Source organism: Genypterus blacodes, unplaced genomic scaffold, assembly GCF_046128005.1.
Source record: "Genypterus blacodes isolate CSIRO-AG114 ecotype Tasmania unplaced genomic scaffold, CSIRO-AGI_Gbla_v1 ptg000038l_1, whole genome shotgun sequence".
Classification (NCBI taxonomy): Eukaryota; Metazoa; Chordata; class Actinopteri; order Ophidiiformes; family Ophidiidae; genus Genypterus; species Genypterus blacodes.
Genome location: NW_027466851.1, coordinates 1,229,216 through 1,245,211, shown reverse-complemented (window position 1 = coordinate 1,245,211; position 15,996 = coordinate 1,229,216). Strand labels below are relative to the sequence as shown.

The window sequence follows — 15,996 nt, the reverse complement described above, 5'->3', positions numbered from 1 at the left end:
CTGCACTATGCAAGGGTCGATTAATAATTAGTGAGCCTCTGACTCACAGGGTCCACGAATTAGTAAAGGAGAGAATTGAGTAGATGTGTGTGTGTAAAAAATGTCCTCAGACATTCTCTGACACACACACACACACACAAACATACAACAGACACAAAATTCTGTGACAAATTAAAGTTTTATTTAAATTCATTTGCCTCTCAACTTAAAGAAGGTTTTAAATAACATGAAGACGAGCAGGAAGTCTCCGTACGCGGGTTAGTAAACACAAACACACATTCAGTCTATTGCGTCTCAAATATTTTGCATTGAGTTTTTGTGTAAACAGGTGAAACAGGAAGGAAGCGGCTGCTAACTCAGCACCTTTAAACATTCTGATTAGAAACAATCGAATCAAAATCCCCATCAAGTCTCCCAAGGCCAAGTGCTTCTTAGTGTGAATGCCCCCCTAGTGGTCAGACATCTCTGCTGCTTTGGTTCAGAGTGAGAGCTTTTAAACGTTAAACATGGACGATAGTGCTCCTCAGAGGATGACTCTTTCTGATTATCTTCATCCCCAGACCTCTCCTCACATCACTTATGAACCCTGATGCTCCCCAGAGGATGAACCCTAAAGCTTTACACGGATTGTTCTCACTTCTTCTTTCTCACAAACAGATTTTCACTCGACCCCCGTTTTGATTTGTTTTTGAAGGATATCATTTTTATAGGGAGGCAGTGGCTTAGTGGCTAGAGCTTCCGCCTAAGAACCGGAGGGTTGCCCCTGAGCAAGGCACCGAACCCCCAGATGCTCCCCCCTCTGCGAAGGGTGGTAATGTAATGTAAGTCGCTTTGGATAAAAGCGACTGCTAAATGATCGTAATGTAATGTAATGTTATAATTTTTCTTTTTTGTTGATATTCATGGTCCCAAGAGGAAGAACCATTAACTGTTTGCTGTTCCCCACATTTCCTGGAGAACCATTAGGACCATAATTCCACTTGGAACTCTTTCAACACGGAGGCTTCTCTCATTGTTGTGACCTTTTCCCTAATGTAGTGAACATTCTGTCCACTAGAGGGAACCAGTGTTTGGTGTAAGACGAGAGACTTGATGGACAGAATGATTGTTGGTTTGTTGTAGAAGCCTTCTTCAAACCTCCAGGTCACATCTCGTCTACTTCCTTCATGCCAAAGAAATACTGCATAGATAAAAACATAAAAACAACAAAGTGGAATATGTAGAAACTTAAATATAAACAGTGGCTTCAGATATATGTGTTGTGCTGGTGCACGGTAACGTTGTGCAGGATTATAACCACATGGACTAAAGTCATATAAAGTGTGTGCATAAACATAAATATAACTATAAAGAGTTCATCTTTAGGGTGCAGACGGCACAGAAACCTTCAAGCTCCAAACACTGAGGGGGAGACTGGGAAATGAAAAAGGTGTGAAGACTCTGAGGGGCGTCGTCGTCACTGCTGCATCCACCAGGGGGCGTGGCAACAAGCCTCCACCAGGGGGCGTGGCGACCAGCCTCCACCAGGGGGCGTGGCGACCAGCCTCCACCAGGGGGCGTGGCGTCCCGCCTCCACCAGGGGGCGTGGCAGGGCTCCAAAGCGCCGCTGTCGCATTCTGCACTCAATGTGATCACAAGAACTATGCTGCAATTACAGCGATAAATCTTTGTTTTGTTGAACTTCATGGGTTGAAGTCGTCATGATTTGAAGTTTTATGCACGAGGAGCCGCTTTGGCATCATGACACGTGATGTGATAGACACACACACACACACACACACACACACACACACACACACACACACACAGATACACCGGCACTGCTCTGGCCTCAACACACACACACTGTGTTGTACTCTCACCAGGTACAGCAGCGCCGAGCTCATGAGTGACGACGGACCTCAGAGGGTGAAGATGATGATGAAGATTAACACAGAGACACGACATCGTCCTTCATTTGGTCGCTAAAAAGAGTTTCTCTCTCTGACTTCACCTCCACAGGATCCTCTCTCTGAGCCTGTAGTGTGTGTGTGTGTGTGTGTGTGTGTGTGTGTGTGTGTGTGTCTCCATTCTACAGTCAGGACGCTGCTACAGTTTGGGCTCCAGTTGTAAGTGGATCTAAATTCTTCAGTTGGCCGGTTGGAAGCTCTTGTTGCTCAGCTCAGAATACTGAAGGTTCATACGGGTGAAGGTTCAGGGTGAAGGTTCTGTTGAAGGTCCTGGTGAAGGTTCTGTTGCTGTGCAACCACGTTTGTAGAAAACATTTGTAGAAGAAATACGATATTCTGACGTCACGTGACAATTACATCATTTTGTCTGGGAGGGAGAGACAGAACGTGGCTGATGCTGGTTTCCATGGCAAACACACTGTAAAAAAGGGTTGCATCGTCATGGTTCCCACTTCAGCTTCTCAAATGCTCACAGCTCCAACGTGTCACGGACCAGATCAGACTCGGTGCCACGTCGAGTTAAACGTTGCTGCCTTTGCTTTTGCCTTTTCCTGTTCCTGTCCCTGGGCTGGCTTTACTGTCCGACTTCCTGCCAGCTGAGCCTTGGCAGCCCGAGGCTTTGACGGCGCCGCCCGGCTGAGCCGCGCTGCTGTTGTTGTTGTGGTTTGCGTTGCCGCTCAGCGTCTCCATGATAGAGCGAAACGTCCCGAACGGTCGCTTGCTTTCAGAGTTGCCGGTCGGAGTCCTCTCCTTCCCATGATGCACTTTGGCCTGCTCCGGCTCCTGACTGGAGCTCTTGTGGATCTGCTCGTCGAAGGTGACCCTCAGTTTGAGGTTCTGGGAGGTTTTCCTGCGAGAGGAGGGCGACTTCAGGGCGCTCTTAGGACTGGTGGCGACCTTCTGGCCGTTGCCCTGGTCCTGAGAGTCGCTGGAGGAATCTGCCGCTTTGCCGTCGGCGGCCTCGGGGTCGCTGGAGGTGGGGGAGGGGTTGTAGCCGATGCCATCCACGGATTTGGAGCCGCTGAGAGAAAACCCCAGCTTTCGCTCGCCGGTTGCAGAGGAGGCGGAGGCTGGGAGGAGCGTCCGCGTCACCTGGTGGAGGTGAGTTGAGGGCGGCGGCTCCTCCTCTGTGATTGGCAGGTGGGTGGGCCTGTCGGGTCGCGGAGCCCCGGCGGCTGCAGGCGGAGCTCCCGGCGTTTTGCCTTCCTCGGGCGGATACACGTCTGAATCGGACTCGCTGAGAGAGCGCTGCATGATCTGTTTGAGTCGGGCCAGTTTGAGTTCCCTCCTCTCCGTCAGCCCGGTCCTGCGGCCCCCAGGAGCCCCGGGACCACAGGGGCCCGCTGGAGGAGGTCTCTCTCTGGGACACAGCGTCTCTGGCAGCAGCTGCTTCAGCGCCGAGTCTTGACCCACAGAGCCCTGACGCACCAGCCAGTGTCCGTCAGCAGGCGTCCCCTCCGCTGTCAGCACCATCTCTGACCACGCCTCCACTGAGGGCTGATGGGAACTGGAGACCAGAGAGGAGAGAGAGACTCACATCATGTTACAGTGTGACATCATCAGCACCACCACATCCACACACACCTGAGGCTGTCACTGTATCAGAGACAGGAAGTCATCGTGTTCATCTGAGTGCATCTGTGTGTGTGTGTGTGTGTGTGTGTGTGTGTGTGTGTGTGTGTGTGTGTGTGTGTGTGTGTGTGTGTGTGTGTGTGTGTGTGTGTGTGTGTGTGTGTTACCTGGGGGATCTGGACGGCGTCCCCTCTGCCTTGTTGGGCTCCAGCATCCTCTGCATTTGTTTCTGCAGAGTGATCCTCTCTGCTGCCTGTCTGCACAACAAACACCAGCAAACACACATCAAACACACTGACACACACACACACTATACACACTGACACACAATGACACACACATGAAACACACTGACACACACAATACACACACTGACACACTTTACACACAGTTACACACACATTACAAACACATTACAAACACTTTACACACACTTACACACACGTACACACACGTACACACACGTACACACCCTTAAGGCACACTTACACTCACACACTTACACACACATTACACAGCAGGAACAGGAAGTGTGTGAGAGTCAGACTCACTCGTTGAGCTGTTTGGTGAGTTTGACGACCTGCGAAGCCAGTGACATGCACGTTTCCACGACGACGAGGTAGCGAGCGCAGGTGGTGTGTCCCTGCCGCTCGGCACTCTGGGACGGCCGCTCCCCCTGCTGGGTCTGGATGGTGACGTTGGAGCCGTACTCCACCAGAGTCTGACGACACATCAAAAACACAGCCGTCGTCATGGATACTGGGCTGGTACCATAGCAACCCCTTCAGGAAGCCCCAGCAGCAGGAGAAGCTGCCTGGTTCCTGCCTTATCTGCAGCTAATCACCAATGTTCTGACCGGCCCGCAGGAAGCTGAGCAGCCTGATAAGAGCGCCAGTGTGTGAGTCACATGTTAAACACTGGATTCACGCTACACACATGATCAAATACACAGAGACCTGAAAGAAGGATTCACACCGCCGTCACTGATTTACAGCCACGACTCTCATTACGTTTACAATAAAGACAGAAACGAGCTCATCATGAACATCTGGAGATTCAGCTGCAGCACAATGAGCTCGGGGGCGGGGCTTAGGGGCAGGGCCCAGGGGCGGGGCTTAGGGGCTCTGGACGTACCTGGATGCAGGTCAGGTGACCGTACTGAGCCGCCACATGGACCGCTGTGCTTCCATTCTGGTCCACCTCATCCAGAGAGATGGCCTGCTCCTGCATGAACTGAAGCAACCACAGCAAGACCTTCTCCTGGAGGAGGAGGGGGGAGAGAGAGAGAGAGAGAGAGAGAGAGAGAGAGAGAGAGAGAGAGAGAGAGGGAGACAGAGAGACAGAGAGACAGAAAGACAGAAAGAGAGAGAGAGAGAGAGAGAGAGAGAGAGAGAGACAGAGAGGGAGAGAGAAGAGACAGAGAGAGAGAGACAGAAAGAGAGAGAGACAGAGAGAGACAGAAAGAGAGAGAGAGACAGAAAGAGAGAGACAGAGAGAGAGAGAGAGACAGAGAGAAGAGACAGAGAGAGACAGAGAGACAGAGAGAGAGAGAGAAGAGACAGAGAGAGAGAGAGAGACAGAGAGACAGAGAGAAGAGACAGAGAGAGAGAGAGACAGAGAGAGACAGAGAGAGAGAGAGACAGAGAGAGACAGAGAGAGACAAAGAGACAGAGAGAGAAAGAGAGAGACAAAGAGACAGAGAGAGAAAGAGAGAGAGACAGACAGACAGAGAGAGAGACAGAAAGAGAGAGAGAGAGAGAGAGAGAGAGAGAGAGACAGAGAGAGACAGAGAGAGAGAGACAGAGAGGCAGAGAGAGAAAGAGAGACATTGAAGGACTTTGGATCTAGTTTAATTTATTTAGACTCTGAAGACTGTAGTGTGAGTGAGTGAGTGGGTGTGTGTGTGTGTGTGTGTGTGTGTGTGTGTGTGTGTGTGTGTGTGTGTGTGTGTGTGTGTGTGTGTGTGTGTGTGTGTACCTGTCCGTATCGAGCGGCGTAGTGGATCAGACTGGGATGCTCTCTGGTGCAGCTCAGCTCTGCTATGGCCTCCGTCTCACTCACCATCCACCTCACACACTCCAAATGACCATTCTGACACATAAACACACACACACATACACACACGTAGATCAATCACGGAGCAGCTTGTCTGGAGATAACAACACTTCCTTCCTCTTCCTGTAAAGACACTTTAACGTTTCAGAGTCAAACAGTCAAACCCCACCCCCCCCTCCCCCGCCCACACACACACACACACTGACCTTGACCCCCAGGCCTGCAGGGGTCAGCTGCTGGCTGTTGCGTTCGTTGAGGCCGTCCTCGCCCATCAGAGAGGTCAGATGCTGCAGGCAGTCAGCGTGACCCTGACAGGCTGAGATGTGAAGCAGGTTGTTCCCATCTTCATCCCTGATCAGCTCCAGGTTGTCTGCTGCCAGGTGAGGCTGAGGAGGAGCAGGAGGTCAAACAGGGGGGAGGGAGGAGGAGAGGTGGAGGAAGAAGGAGGAGTGGAGTGGATAGAGACAGACGAAGGAGGAGAGGAAAGAATGGGGAGGAAGACGAGGAGAAAATGAGGTGGTGGAGGAGAAGGAGGAAGAAGAGCATAAAGAAAGAGGAAGACAGAGGAGGAATGAGGAAGAGGAGAGAGGAAGAGCAGAGGATGATGTGGGACTGACCAGCAGTGAGATCTGTCCTTCTCTCACGATGTTGATGATGTTCTGGTTCTTCTTGGTCTCCTCGTCCACCTCAGCTCCTCCTGACCCCCTGGATCCTGCTCCTGCTCCTGCTCCTCCAGGGCCCCAGGTTTTGGAGCCGTCCTGCCTCCCTGTGCTGCAGCCGGGCAGGGGGAACATCAGGCCCGGCCCCCCTGCAGGCTCCAGGCCCGGCCTCTGGCTCTCTGGGTAAACACGAGCCGACAGCAGCTTGTCTGCAAACAAACCCGGACAGTGAGACACCTAGAGAGGGAACAGTCATGTATGATGTATGTGCTCACACATGTGCTCATGTATGATGTACCTGTGTCAGAGAAGGAGGAGGAGCAGCTGAGGAGGCCGGAGGAGAGCAGCTCCATACCAGCCGGGGAGCGGTGGAGGTGATGGAGGTCTGGATCCATGGACTTGGACTTCCTCATGTCCGACCACTTCACTGGAGACAACACGCAGTACTGCAGAACACACACACACACACACACACACACACACACACACGCACACAAGTGAGCCTGAGAACCTCTACTCCACTGCCTTGCCTGAACTCTGAACCCTGGAGAGCAGACCTGTGTCTGGGCGCTGCTGCCCAGGCTCAGAGGCTCGCTGTGGGGCACGGCTGCACTCTTCAGCCCTCCTCCCCGGTTCCTGTCCAGGGTTCCTCCGGCCAGGTTGCTCCCCGCTGCCGAGCGCTTGTCGTGGGGGACGCGGGGCAGCGTAGTAGACATCTGCTGGCTGGACTTGATGTAAGGCACGTCCAGGATCTCATCCATGTCCAGGTCGTAGTGCTCCAGCTCTCCAAACAGAGCCTGAGGGTTGTTAGCTCCGCCTCCTCCTCCTCCCGGGGCCTTCGCCTTACCTCCCAGCCCGTCAGAGGAGGAGGAGGAGGCCTGGGCGGGTTTGTCAGAGCCGGGGTCATCCTTTCCGCCCTCCTCCGCCTCCCCCGGGCCGGGACCCTGGGCTTTGCCATCAGAGTCCGGGTCAGTGGTCTCAGGTTGGTGTTTGAGAGGAGAAACCCTCTTCACCGGGCGAAATTTGCTGTGGACCTCTGCCAGCCCCGTAGGTTTGACTCCGCCCCCACTGAGGGAGGAAACGCCACGACTCCAGTTGATGGTTGGAGCTGCAGAACAAAGACAGAAACACAAAGTTTAGTTCTGAGTGATCTGAGAAACACTGAACAGATGATATAACACCCCCCCTTCTCATCAATGGCTGAGGGGTCATCGTGGGGTCAGTGTGAGGTCAACGTGAGGTCACCTGGTCTCTCGTCACCCTGGCCATCACCCCTCCTGGAAAGCTCTGGGATGTTCTTCAGAGACGTCACGGAATACTGAAAGAAACACACAAATTCAAACATCGACTACGGTGCTAGAGGCGGAGCATCTGGGCTACACTGGGGGCGGGGTCAGGCAGGGGGCGGGGTTATGCCGCATCATGGTACTGACCGCTGAGTCGTCGGAGAAGTCGATTTCGTCCAGGTCCAGGTACTCAGGAGCCTCCATCTTCACACAGCATCATCGGCCACAGCAGCAGCTGGAGACAAGGAGAGCAAACATCTGTCACCATCTCAACCAATCACCAGCAAGCATCACCATCGTGCTGCAGGAGGCCATCATCATCACAGGTTCTCTCATGTGTTTACAAAGAAGTTGGAATATGAAAATGTGCTTCCATGATGACATCATGAAACGAGTGAACGAGTGCTTCATGACTTGTTGGGACTCGGAGGTTTCTGATTGGTTCCCTGCTCAGAGGTCAAACAAACAGGAAGCTGCACGTCCCACCTGTGCTCTAACAGGTGGTCGGAGCCACAGGTCTTGTTTGGGTTTAAAGTGACTCAGCAGGCTGTGACCACGACCACGGCTGGAGATGAAGATCAAGCATGTAACCTTTGATCTCCACTGCTCTGTCCCATTTGTGGCTCCCGCTGCCCTTTCACCCCTTTAGGTCACATTGATCTAGACACACACACCCACACACACACACACGCACACACATTTGATCTGAATAGAACAGGAACACGCTGCCTTCCTGTGTCAACGTGGATCTGCTGAGAAATGCGAGCTAAAATTACAGCGACCAAAATAAAGCTGTGATTGCAGCTTAGAGAAACGTCCCTGATAACAGAGAGGAACACACACACACACACACACGCACACACACACACACACACACACACACACACACACACACAAACACACACACACCACAGGGAGCCAGAGGAAGAGGAGACACGGGGAGAGGACAGACACAACAACCAGCACACAGGAGAAGCTTTGAGTCATAGAGGTCAGAGGTCAGAGGTCAGAGGTCAGGGGTCGGTCTGAGAGTGACTTTCATCTCCTTCACCTCTGAACTACGTTGTGTGATTGCGTAGATGTTTGTGCGTCTCTACACTACAATGACAGAAGTTGACATGACGCCGCCGCGATTTTTCATTAAACAGCGGTTTCTCAACACGAGGCACGGGGATGTTTCTGGGACGTGGGAGTTGTGTTCTTACAAAGTAGAAAAGACGCGACGATGTTTGTCTTGTAGTCAGGATATAGTGCTACCATCTAGTGGGGACCAGGTGCTCTGCTCCTACAGAGGCCACAACACACACACACACACACACACACACACACACACACACTTGTTGACATTGTGGGTATTTGTTGTCTCTCAGGTTCTGTCTCTGTGTCCGTGTGTATGAATGTATTTTTCTACTTCAAGTTCTAATGAATTGTAATAAATGATGTCATGATTGACTCCATCCCATCTTTCTCACTGTCCTGTCTGTCTGACACTGACCTGTCTCCGGTCCCTCTCATGTGTCTGTCTGTCTCAGGGACAGGAGACAGTTGTACACATCAAAGTAATGAAGCGAAACAGAGCTCTGAACACTACACAGTGTTTGTGTTGAGCTTCTGTCACGTGTGGACTTTAATATGAGTTAATACTTCCTGTGTTGATGTTTATGTAGTGAATCACTCCAGGCTGAACCGCAGTGTGATGACACAAAGACATGCAGCAGGGGTTCAGACCTCATATTTATGTATAAACCACAGAAGTTTGAGGATAATCATGTGACACGTGATCTAAATGATATCATATTAAATAGTTAGAGCAGCAGATTGTACAGTTTGGTGGGTAAAACAGAGTTTAAAGCGTGTTTATCCTCAGCAGGATCATTAGCTAATCAGCATCCACTGAAGCTAACGAGAAGCTAACGGGCTAGCAGACAGAAAACCGGGTCAGAACACACAAAGCTCGGGACAAAGCGCGTTCCGAACGAGATTCCAAGAGACAGACGGAGCCGTGTGTGAAGGCGGAGGTGTGGTTCGGTGGTACGGTACCTGATCCCAGGGACGGAAGGCGGAGAGTGAGCGAGCAGCGCCGCTAGCTGAGGGTCCAGCTGAGGGGGTTCTGCTTCTGTCTGCAACACAAAGACTGTGACAGACCGAGCAGAGAGAGGAGGACAGCAAGAGGTCTCACTCTGACCCACAACAGAGGGCCCACTCTGACAGACAGACAGGAGAGCGCCCACTCTGAGAGACAGACAGGCAGACAGACAGGAGAGGGCCCACTCCGACAGACGGACAGGAGAGGGCCCACTCTGACAGACAGACAGGTAGACAGACAGGAGAGATCCCACTCTGACAGACAGACAGGAGTGGTTCCACTGTGACAGGCTCACGCACGCACGCGCACGCGCACACACACACACACACACACACACACACACACACACACACACACACACACACACACACACACGCCCAGATGATGTAGTAACAGATCTGTTCATATGTAAGTATTTATGGTATAGTTTTTGTTTCTCATTTGTGTTTTTCTTTATCAAATCATTTCCAGTTTGTCCCTTCGGAGTGGCCTCTCCTCTCAATAGACGATCTGTGCAGCAGGCAGGCAGTGGTGCCGTTCAGTCTGTCCGTTACCTCAGAATAAAGACCGGAATAAAACGGCTTCACTTTGTTTCATTCACATACATCTCGACTGCAGTGATGTCATTTAATGTAATTGTTTCTTATTTTAAATACATTATATAGAAGTATATCTGAATTGAATCGCTCCTTACCAGTCCTCCTTTCTCCACTCCTGGTGCTGTTGTGTTATTAAGTGCGACACTCCCACTTAGCTAGGCTCAGGACTTATCAATCATCTCCTGTAAGCTTTTTGAAGGATTGTAATAACAACAGATTGGAGAACCGTTCACTGTGATCACCAAACATCAACATCATCAACAACAACAACAATCAATCAATCAATAGAACAAATCAAATCATTAGATCAATAATCATCATTTTCTTGGATTCCAAAAAATGAATGAATTCCGGAGAAAGAAGCGTTTGGCGCTGGTTTGTTTCCACCAAACGTGAACCAATGAAGTCATTTTCAAACCCAGAGCGCCATCTAGCGGTGCTTGTGTCTGTTGTTTATTTTGCTCATGAGTGTAAAATGTAAAACAGAAGTGTTATCTATGAATAAATATAAGTATGTATATAAGTGTGTATATGTAAATATAAAACCCCCTCTTTCATTTAAAACATCCATCACAGCAGGACGTTGTGGTGGAAACAATTAAGAAGTGTTTGTATTTATGGAATGGTCTTTAGTTCTGACTGAGTCTTTATTTTGTTATTTGTTCTAGCATTTATATCCTAAAGATTCATCCAGAGGTTTGAGTTCAGTGTTTGTTTGGTAAGTGTTGATGTGTTGGTTACTGTCACATGGATTCGTAACGTAGCATTCATTCATTATTGTAGCTATCAATCCCAGTAGGATGTAGTCATGACAACCAATTCACTGTTTACTGTCTGAAGTTTGGTATCAATCCCAATATGATGTTGAAATGATGACCTATTATCAGCGTGTATCAGTACTTTAGTATGTGTATATATGTTGTTGTTGTTTATAGTTTTGTACAAATGACAACATGTTAACGTTTTAGCATGTTTAGTATTCAACTTTCATAGATTTTAGTTTAGAGTTTATAATATTATATCTTTCCAAGCAAGATCTCAGAACAAAATCTCTGATCAGAATCTCTCCCCTTTCCTTGTTGACACAGACACAGATCGGGATTGAAGCAGGTTTTATTGTGATTATGAGCAGTATACAGGTCGATAACATGAGGTGAGCGAGTTTACATGAAGCTCTGCAGGTCTGAGACGTTTACCTTCATTTACGTCCCATTAACATGAACTAAACTAAACACAGAAAGACACAAAATGGCACCGAGCATGAACACATCTACCGTATAGCACCAAGAAGAAGAAACAGTCAGGACACAATCAGTCAAATGGTAATGGTAACTTACAGTAACTTTAAAACAGGAAGTGCTGCGTGTTGGTTTTACTGGCAATTTACATCATCTGACCTTGCTTTACAGGAAAACTTTGCAACCTTTGCAAACATTTTGGAACGACGTCTCTGCTTCAAGTAGGAAAATTCATCTCAGTGTCTGGAAAAGAAACAGAGCGAGAGAGAGAACATTCATTGTTAGTCCCGTTTGGAGGTACTCTCTTTGCACTGACCTCTTATTGATTATTGTTTGAGCTGTGAACTGAGACACCAGGCAGGCTGCAGGTTCTTACGAGGTGGTGGAGCATCCAGACACCTGCACCGCCGTGCCGCTGTAGTGCACATCACAGCGAACCACATTGTTGTTGTAGTTGGACTCTGGCACCTTTTTTTTGGGATTCACGGTCACCTGCAGGGAAAACACAACACGTCACATCTAAGGCCCTGAACACATCACATGTAAGGCCCTGAACAGGTCACATCTAAGGCCCTGAACACATCACATGTAAGGCCCTGAACACGTCACATCTAAGGCCCTGAACACATCACATGTAAGGCAAATACGTATATTCAGTGTATATATACTGTATATAGATATACGTATGTACAGACCTTGAGGACGTATTTTCCAGGAGAGACGTCGGTGATGTCGATCCACTGGCAGTCGATGTCAGCGCTGTAGGTGTCATAGCAACCAGGACTCAGTCCCTGCACACACACAGCAATAATGAGAGAATTATGAACTCTGAATAAAGATCATCCGGAGTCTGAGCTTCCTCCATCAGCTGATGTGTTTATAGGTCAAGACTTCTCCTGCAGGACACCTCACTGCAACTCCACTGTTGTCCTGTGTGTGTGTGTGTGAGAGAGTACCTGAGTGTGTGAGGTGCAGGCGTAGCGGCGGTGGTATCCATGGTCACAGGAAGTGTCCTCCAGGCAGAAGCTGGCTTTGTGTCCCTCAGCCACAGGTTTCTGTGTGTCCACGTCCAGGACTTCGTACACACTGAACTCATCCATGCTGTGGAAGTGACTGACACACACACACACACACACACACACACACACACACACACACCAGCTCAGCCCCTGTGTCCTCCGTCCAAAAAACCTTCAGATGTTAACTTGGAGATAATGAAAAGGTCAAAGGTCAGACACATCAGGAGGACACCACCTTATAGGCTATACCATCACTGTAACCATGACGCATAACATCCACAAACTACATCAGGGGGTTAAAGGTTACATGCTAAGGTACCTACTGATGGCAGCTGTGCCACTCCCAAGAATAACGAGGTTTACTGGGCAGGAAGTCGGCCACGCCCTGATTCTTCACCCTCTGAGGGAACCTCAACAAGACCCGGGAGTCATAATCCTGAGCGTTACGGGCCGAGCTGAGGAGAGGAGAGGAGAGGAGAGGAGAGGAGAGGAGAGGAGAGGAGAGGAGAGGAGAAGAGAGGGGGTCAGAGGTCAACTAAAAGGATGTACTTTGCTTCTTGGAAGCTGTCAAGTGGAGTCTGAGTGAGGTCAGAGGTCAGAGTGGCTGTGCATAGTGTATGTGTGTGAGTGTGTTTGGGTGTGTGAGAGTGTGAGTGTGAGTGTGAGTGTGAAAGTGTGCGTATGTGTGTGTGTGTGTCCTCACGATGCAAGGCAGTTCTCCTCTGCAGCACAGCGCAGGTTGTACATAGGAACCCTCTGGATGTAGGAGCCCACCTGGATGTAGTTTGGATCAGGAACCAGATCAGGAAGACCTGCACACGACAACATCTGAGCTGAGATCCAGGAGAGACCTCTGCCAGTCAGCACCTCATCTAATACAGCTGCTCCGTTTACTTGGGAGGCTGATGCTCCTCCACCAGGGGGCGCTGTCATGCCCACTGAGAGGCATTTTCTCTAGGTAAGGACAGTAACTCCATTTGCCCAGTGCTACAGCGCCCCTCAGTGGAGAGTCTGGGCTATGGTGTGTATGTGAGGCGGTCTAAAGCATCAGTGACTCCGCCCACCTGAAGCAGGGGTCCCCTCATAAACCCTGAGACCCCTCAGAGGAACAACATGTCTGAAACACCTGAAGAGCTTCAGTGTGTTTCAGTGGTTTCACTTCATTCCTGATGAAACATTCATCAAACATCATTAACATCAAATCTGCCTCACGATGAAGGACATGTGACAAAAAGGTGCTGCTTTAGGTTGAGATATAAAAAAGAAGAAGTCATCACCTCGTCATTTCCTTTCTGTTTTCTTTTTAAACTGTAACTAAATTACAGAGAAGTTATGAAATACCAATGTCTGAAGTGTCACAGTGATAAATGTTCATATTCTGCGTTTATACACAAACTTTTCTTTGTCATAAAAATCTAAACATCACCCGGAAGATTGAGGAGCGATCGTCCCATGAACATTCAGATGAAGCAGCTGTGTGATGTGTTCGAGGCTCCTCACCGTACTGGTGGTAGCTGGTTCCGTACCCGAGCCTGTGCGGGCCGCGGGGCCAGGGTCGGTAGTAGGAGTTGAAGTAGTTGTAGTAGGGGTAGTAGTTGGAGGGTTTGTACGGGTTGTACGGATCATCTCCCGCCATCCCGTCCTCACGTCTGACCGGCGCTGAGCCTCCGTCCTGAAGCTGCTGCTGGCGGGTCATCGAGGCGAGGATGCGCGGGGGCCCCCGGTGCGCGGCGGGGACGCGCGGGGAGCCCCTGTGCGCGGTGGGGACCGAGTCGTTCCTGCCGCTGAGGACGATCACCGGGTCCCCGCGGCGGGCCGAGCCGCTGGACCTCCTGCTGGGCGGCCGGTACTCAGCGCCGCGGCTGAGGAGGCTGAACACCTGTCCGTTATGTTGCCATGTCAACCCCCGCCGGAGCGCATCTCCATCGTCCTTACTGAGACCCCCGAGACCCCCGAGCAAAAGAGTCCACAGCACACACACGTGGGAGAGAAGCGAGGGGGCCGCCATGAAGAAGAAGGAGTGAAAGAAGAGAGAGAAAGATCTGCTAAAGCCTCACCGCTGTGAATGAGAGAGGGAGAGAGAGGGAGAGAGAGAGAGAGAGTGTGTGTGTGTGTGTGTGTGTGTGTGTGTGTGTGTGTGCGTGTGTGTGCCCGAGCCTTGTGGCCTTATGTGGCTCTCAGCAGGTTCTCAGCAGCTCTTAGACTGTTTGATGCTGACGCTCTGCAGACTGAGCTCCATGGTTACAGTCGCTCTATGTGAGCAGCAGACACACGTGTGCACACTGAGGCTGCAGAGCTCCTTCATATAAAAACCCAGTGGAGATCAAAGGCAGCAGGTTTATCGCAGCAGCAGGAACAAGGCGGCGGCTGCTGTTTCCAATGAGAAGCAGGTGTGAGCAGAGCCCCATAATGAGGAGCGTCGCCTGGAGGGGCCATAAAGAGCCACAATAGACCAGCCTTCATCACCACCACCATCATCACCATCACCAACACCAGCAGCAGCCAATCACAAAGCTCCCAGATCAGCTCCAAATGCTGTTAAAGACCCAATGCTGGAATGTTGTAGAACATCACACCTGCATTCAGCAAATGAGACACGTGAGACACGTGAGGACCAACATGTCTGCTGAGGACACATCTGCTGAAGACACGTCTGCTGAGGACACATCTGCTGAAGACACGTCTGCTGAGGACACGTCTGCTGCGGACACATCTGCTGAAGACACATCTGCTGAAGACACATCTGCTGAAGACACATCTGCTGAAGACACATCTGCTGCGGACACATCTGCTGAAGACACATCTGCTGAAGACACATCTGCTGAGGACACGTCTGCTGAAGACACGTCTGCTGAGGACACATCTGCTGAGGACACGTCTGCTGAAGACACATCTGCTGAGGACACATCTGCTGAAGACACGTCTGCTGAGGACACGTCTGCTGCGGACACATCTGCTGAAGACACATCTGCTGAAGACACATCTGCTGAGGACACGTCTGCTGAAGACACATCTGCTGAGGACACATCTGCTGAGGACACGTCTGCTGAAGACACATCTGCTGAGGACACATCTGCTGAGGACACGTCTGCTGAAGACACACTCACACATCTGCTGAAGACACATCTGCTGAAGACAGGTCACACATGCAAATTCACATAAAAGTTACAAACCTAAAGTGCAGGTTTGTATGTAAGTTGGTTTCTGTTCTATTCTAACCACACAATGACTTAAGATTAGAGATAATGTTTGATTCTAATGTTTGAGACCACCTGTAAGTCCTTAAAGTCTTGTTGTCTGGTTGTGTCAATGTAATTCACATTTCAAACATGAATTTGAATGTTCATAGTTTCAACCCAGGTAAGGGGAGCAGACTGAGGTGTGGAGATGTGAAAGAGCTTGGATCCAGACTGATCTGCTCTCTGTGGCTCTAACTGAACTCACACCAAAGAAAACCATCCACCCCCAAACAAAACTCACATTATCCTCATATCTGATATCTGATCATTGAGCTTTAAAGAAGCCCAACCTGT

At 50.2% G+C, this 15,996-nt stretch overlaps 2 protein-coding genes across 3 annotated transcripts; both read right to left on the bottom strand.

Annotated features, from left to right (window-relative positions):
* Window positions 1–159: 159 nt before the first annotated feature.
* On the bottom strand, window positions 160–9,648 carry sncaip (synuclein, alpha interacting protein). 2 transcript variants are annotated; one of them, XR_012961768.1, is made up of 13 exons: window positions 9,562–9,648; window positions 7,669–7,756; window positions 7,481–7,553; window positions 6,793–7,343; window positions 6,534–6,681; window positions 6,194–6,444; window positions 5,783–5,962; window positions 5,499–5,612; window positions 4,656–4,781; window positions 4,073–4,242; window positions 3,689–3,778; window positions 1,863–3,456; window positions 160–1,616 (listed from the first exon to the last, which is right to left on the bottom strand). XR_012961768.1 is itself a non-coding variant. In XM_076147535.1 (12 exons), the coding sequence occupies exons 2-12, from the start codon at window positions 7,723–7,725 to the stop codon at window positions 2,469–2,471; spliced, it is 2,748 nt and encodes a 915-aa protein (XP_076003650.1). In that variant the 5' UTR covers window positions 7,726–7,756; window positions 9,562–9,648; the 3' UTR covers window positions 160–2,468. The 2 variants fall into 2 exon arrangements, 1 of the variants encoding a protein (XP_076003650.1); XM_076147535.1 differs by having other exon boundaries at window positions 160–3,456.
* Window positions 9,649–11,349: 1,701 nt separating this feature from the next.
* Window positions 11,350–13,326, bottom strand: lox (lysyl oxidase). The gene is made up of 6 exons (XM_076147490.1): window positions 13,167–13,326; window positions 12,787–12,918; window positions 12,401–12,557; window positions 12,140–12,235; window positions 11,821–11,936; window positions 11,350–11,687 (listed from the first exon to the last, which is right to left on the bottom strand). Exons 1-6 carry the CDS (start codon window positions 13,289–13,291, stop codon window positions 11,681–11,683), a joined length of 633 nt encoding a protein of 210 aa, XP_076003605.1. The 5' UTR covers window positions 13,292–13,326; the 3' UTR covers window positions 11,350–11,680.
* Between the last annotated feature and the right edge of the window lie 2,670 nt (window positions 13,327–15,996).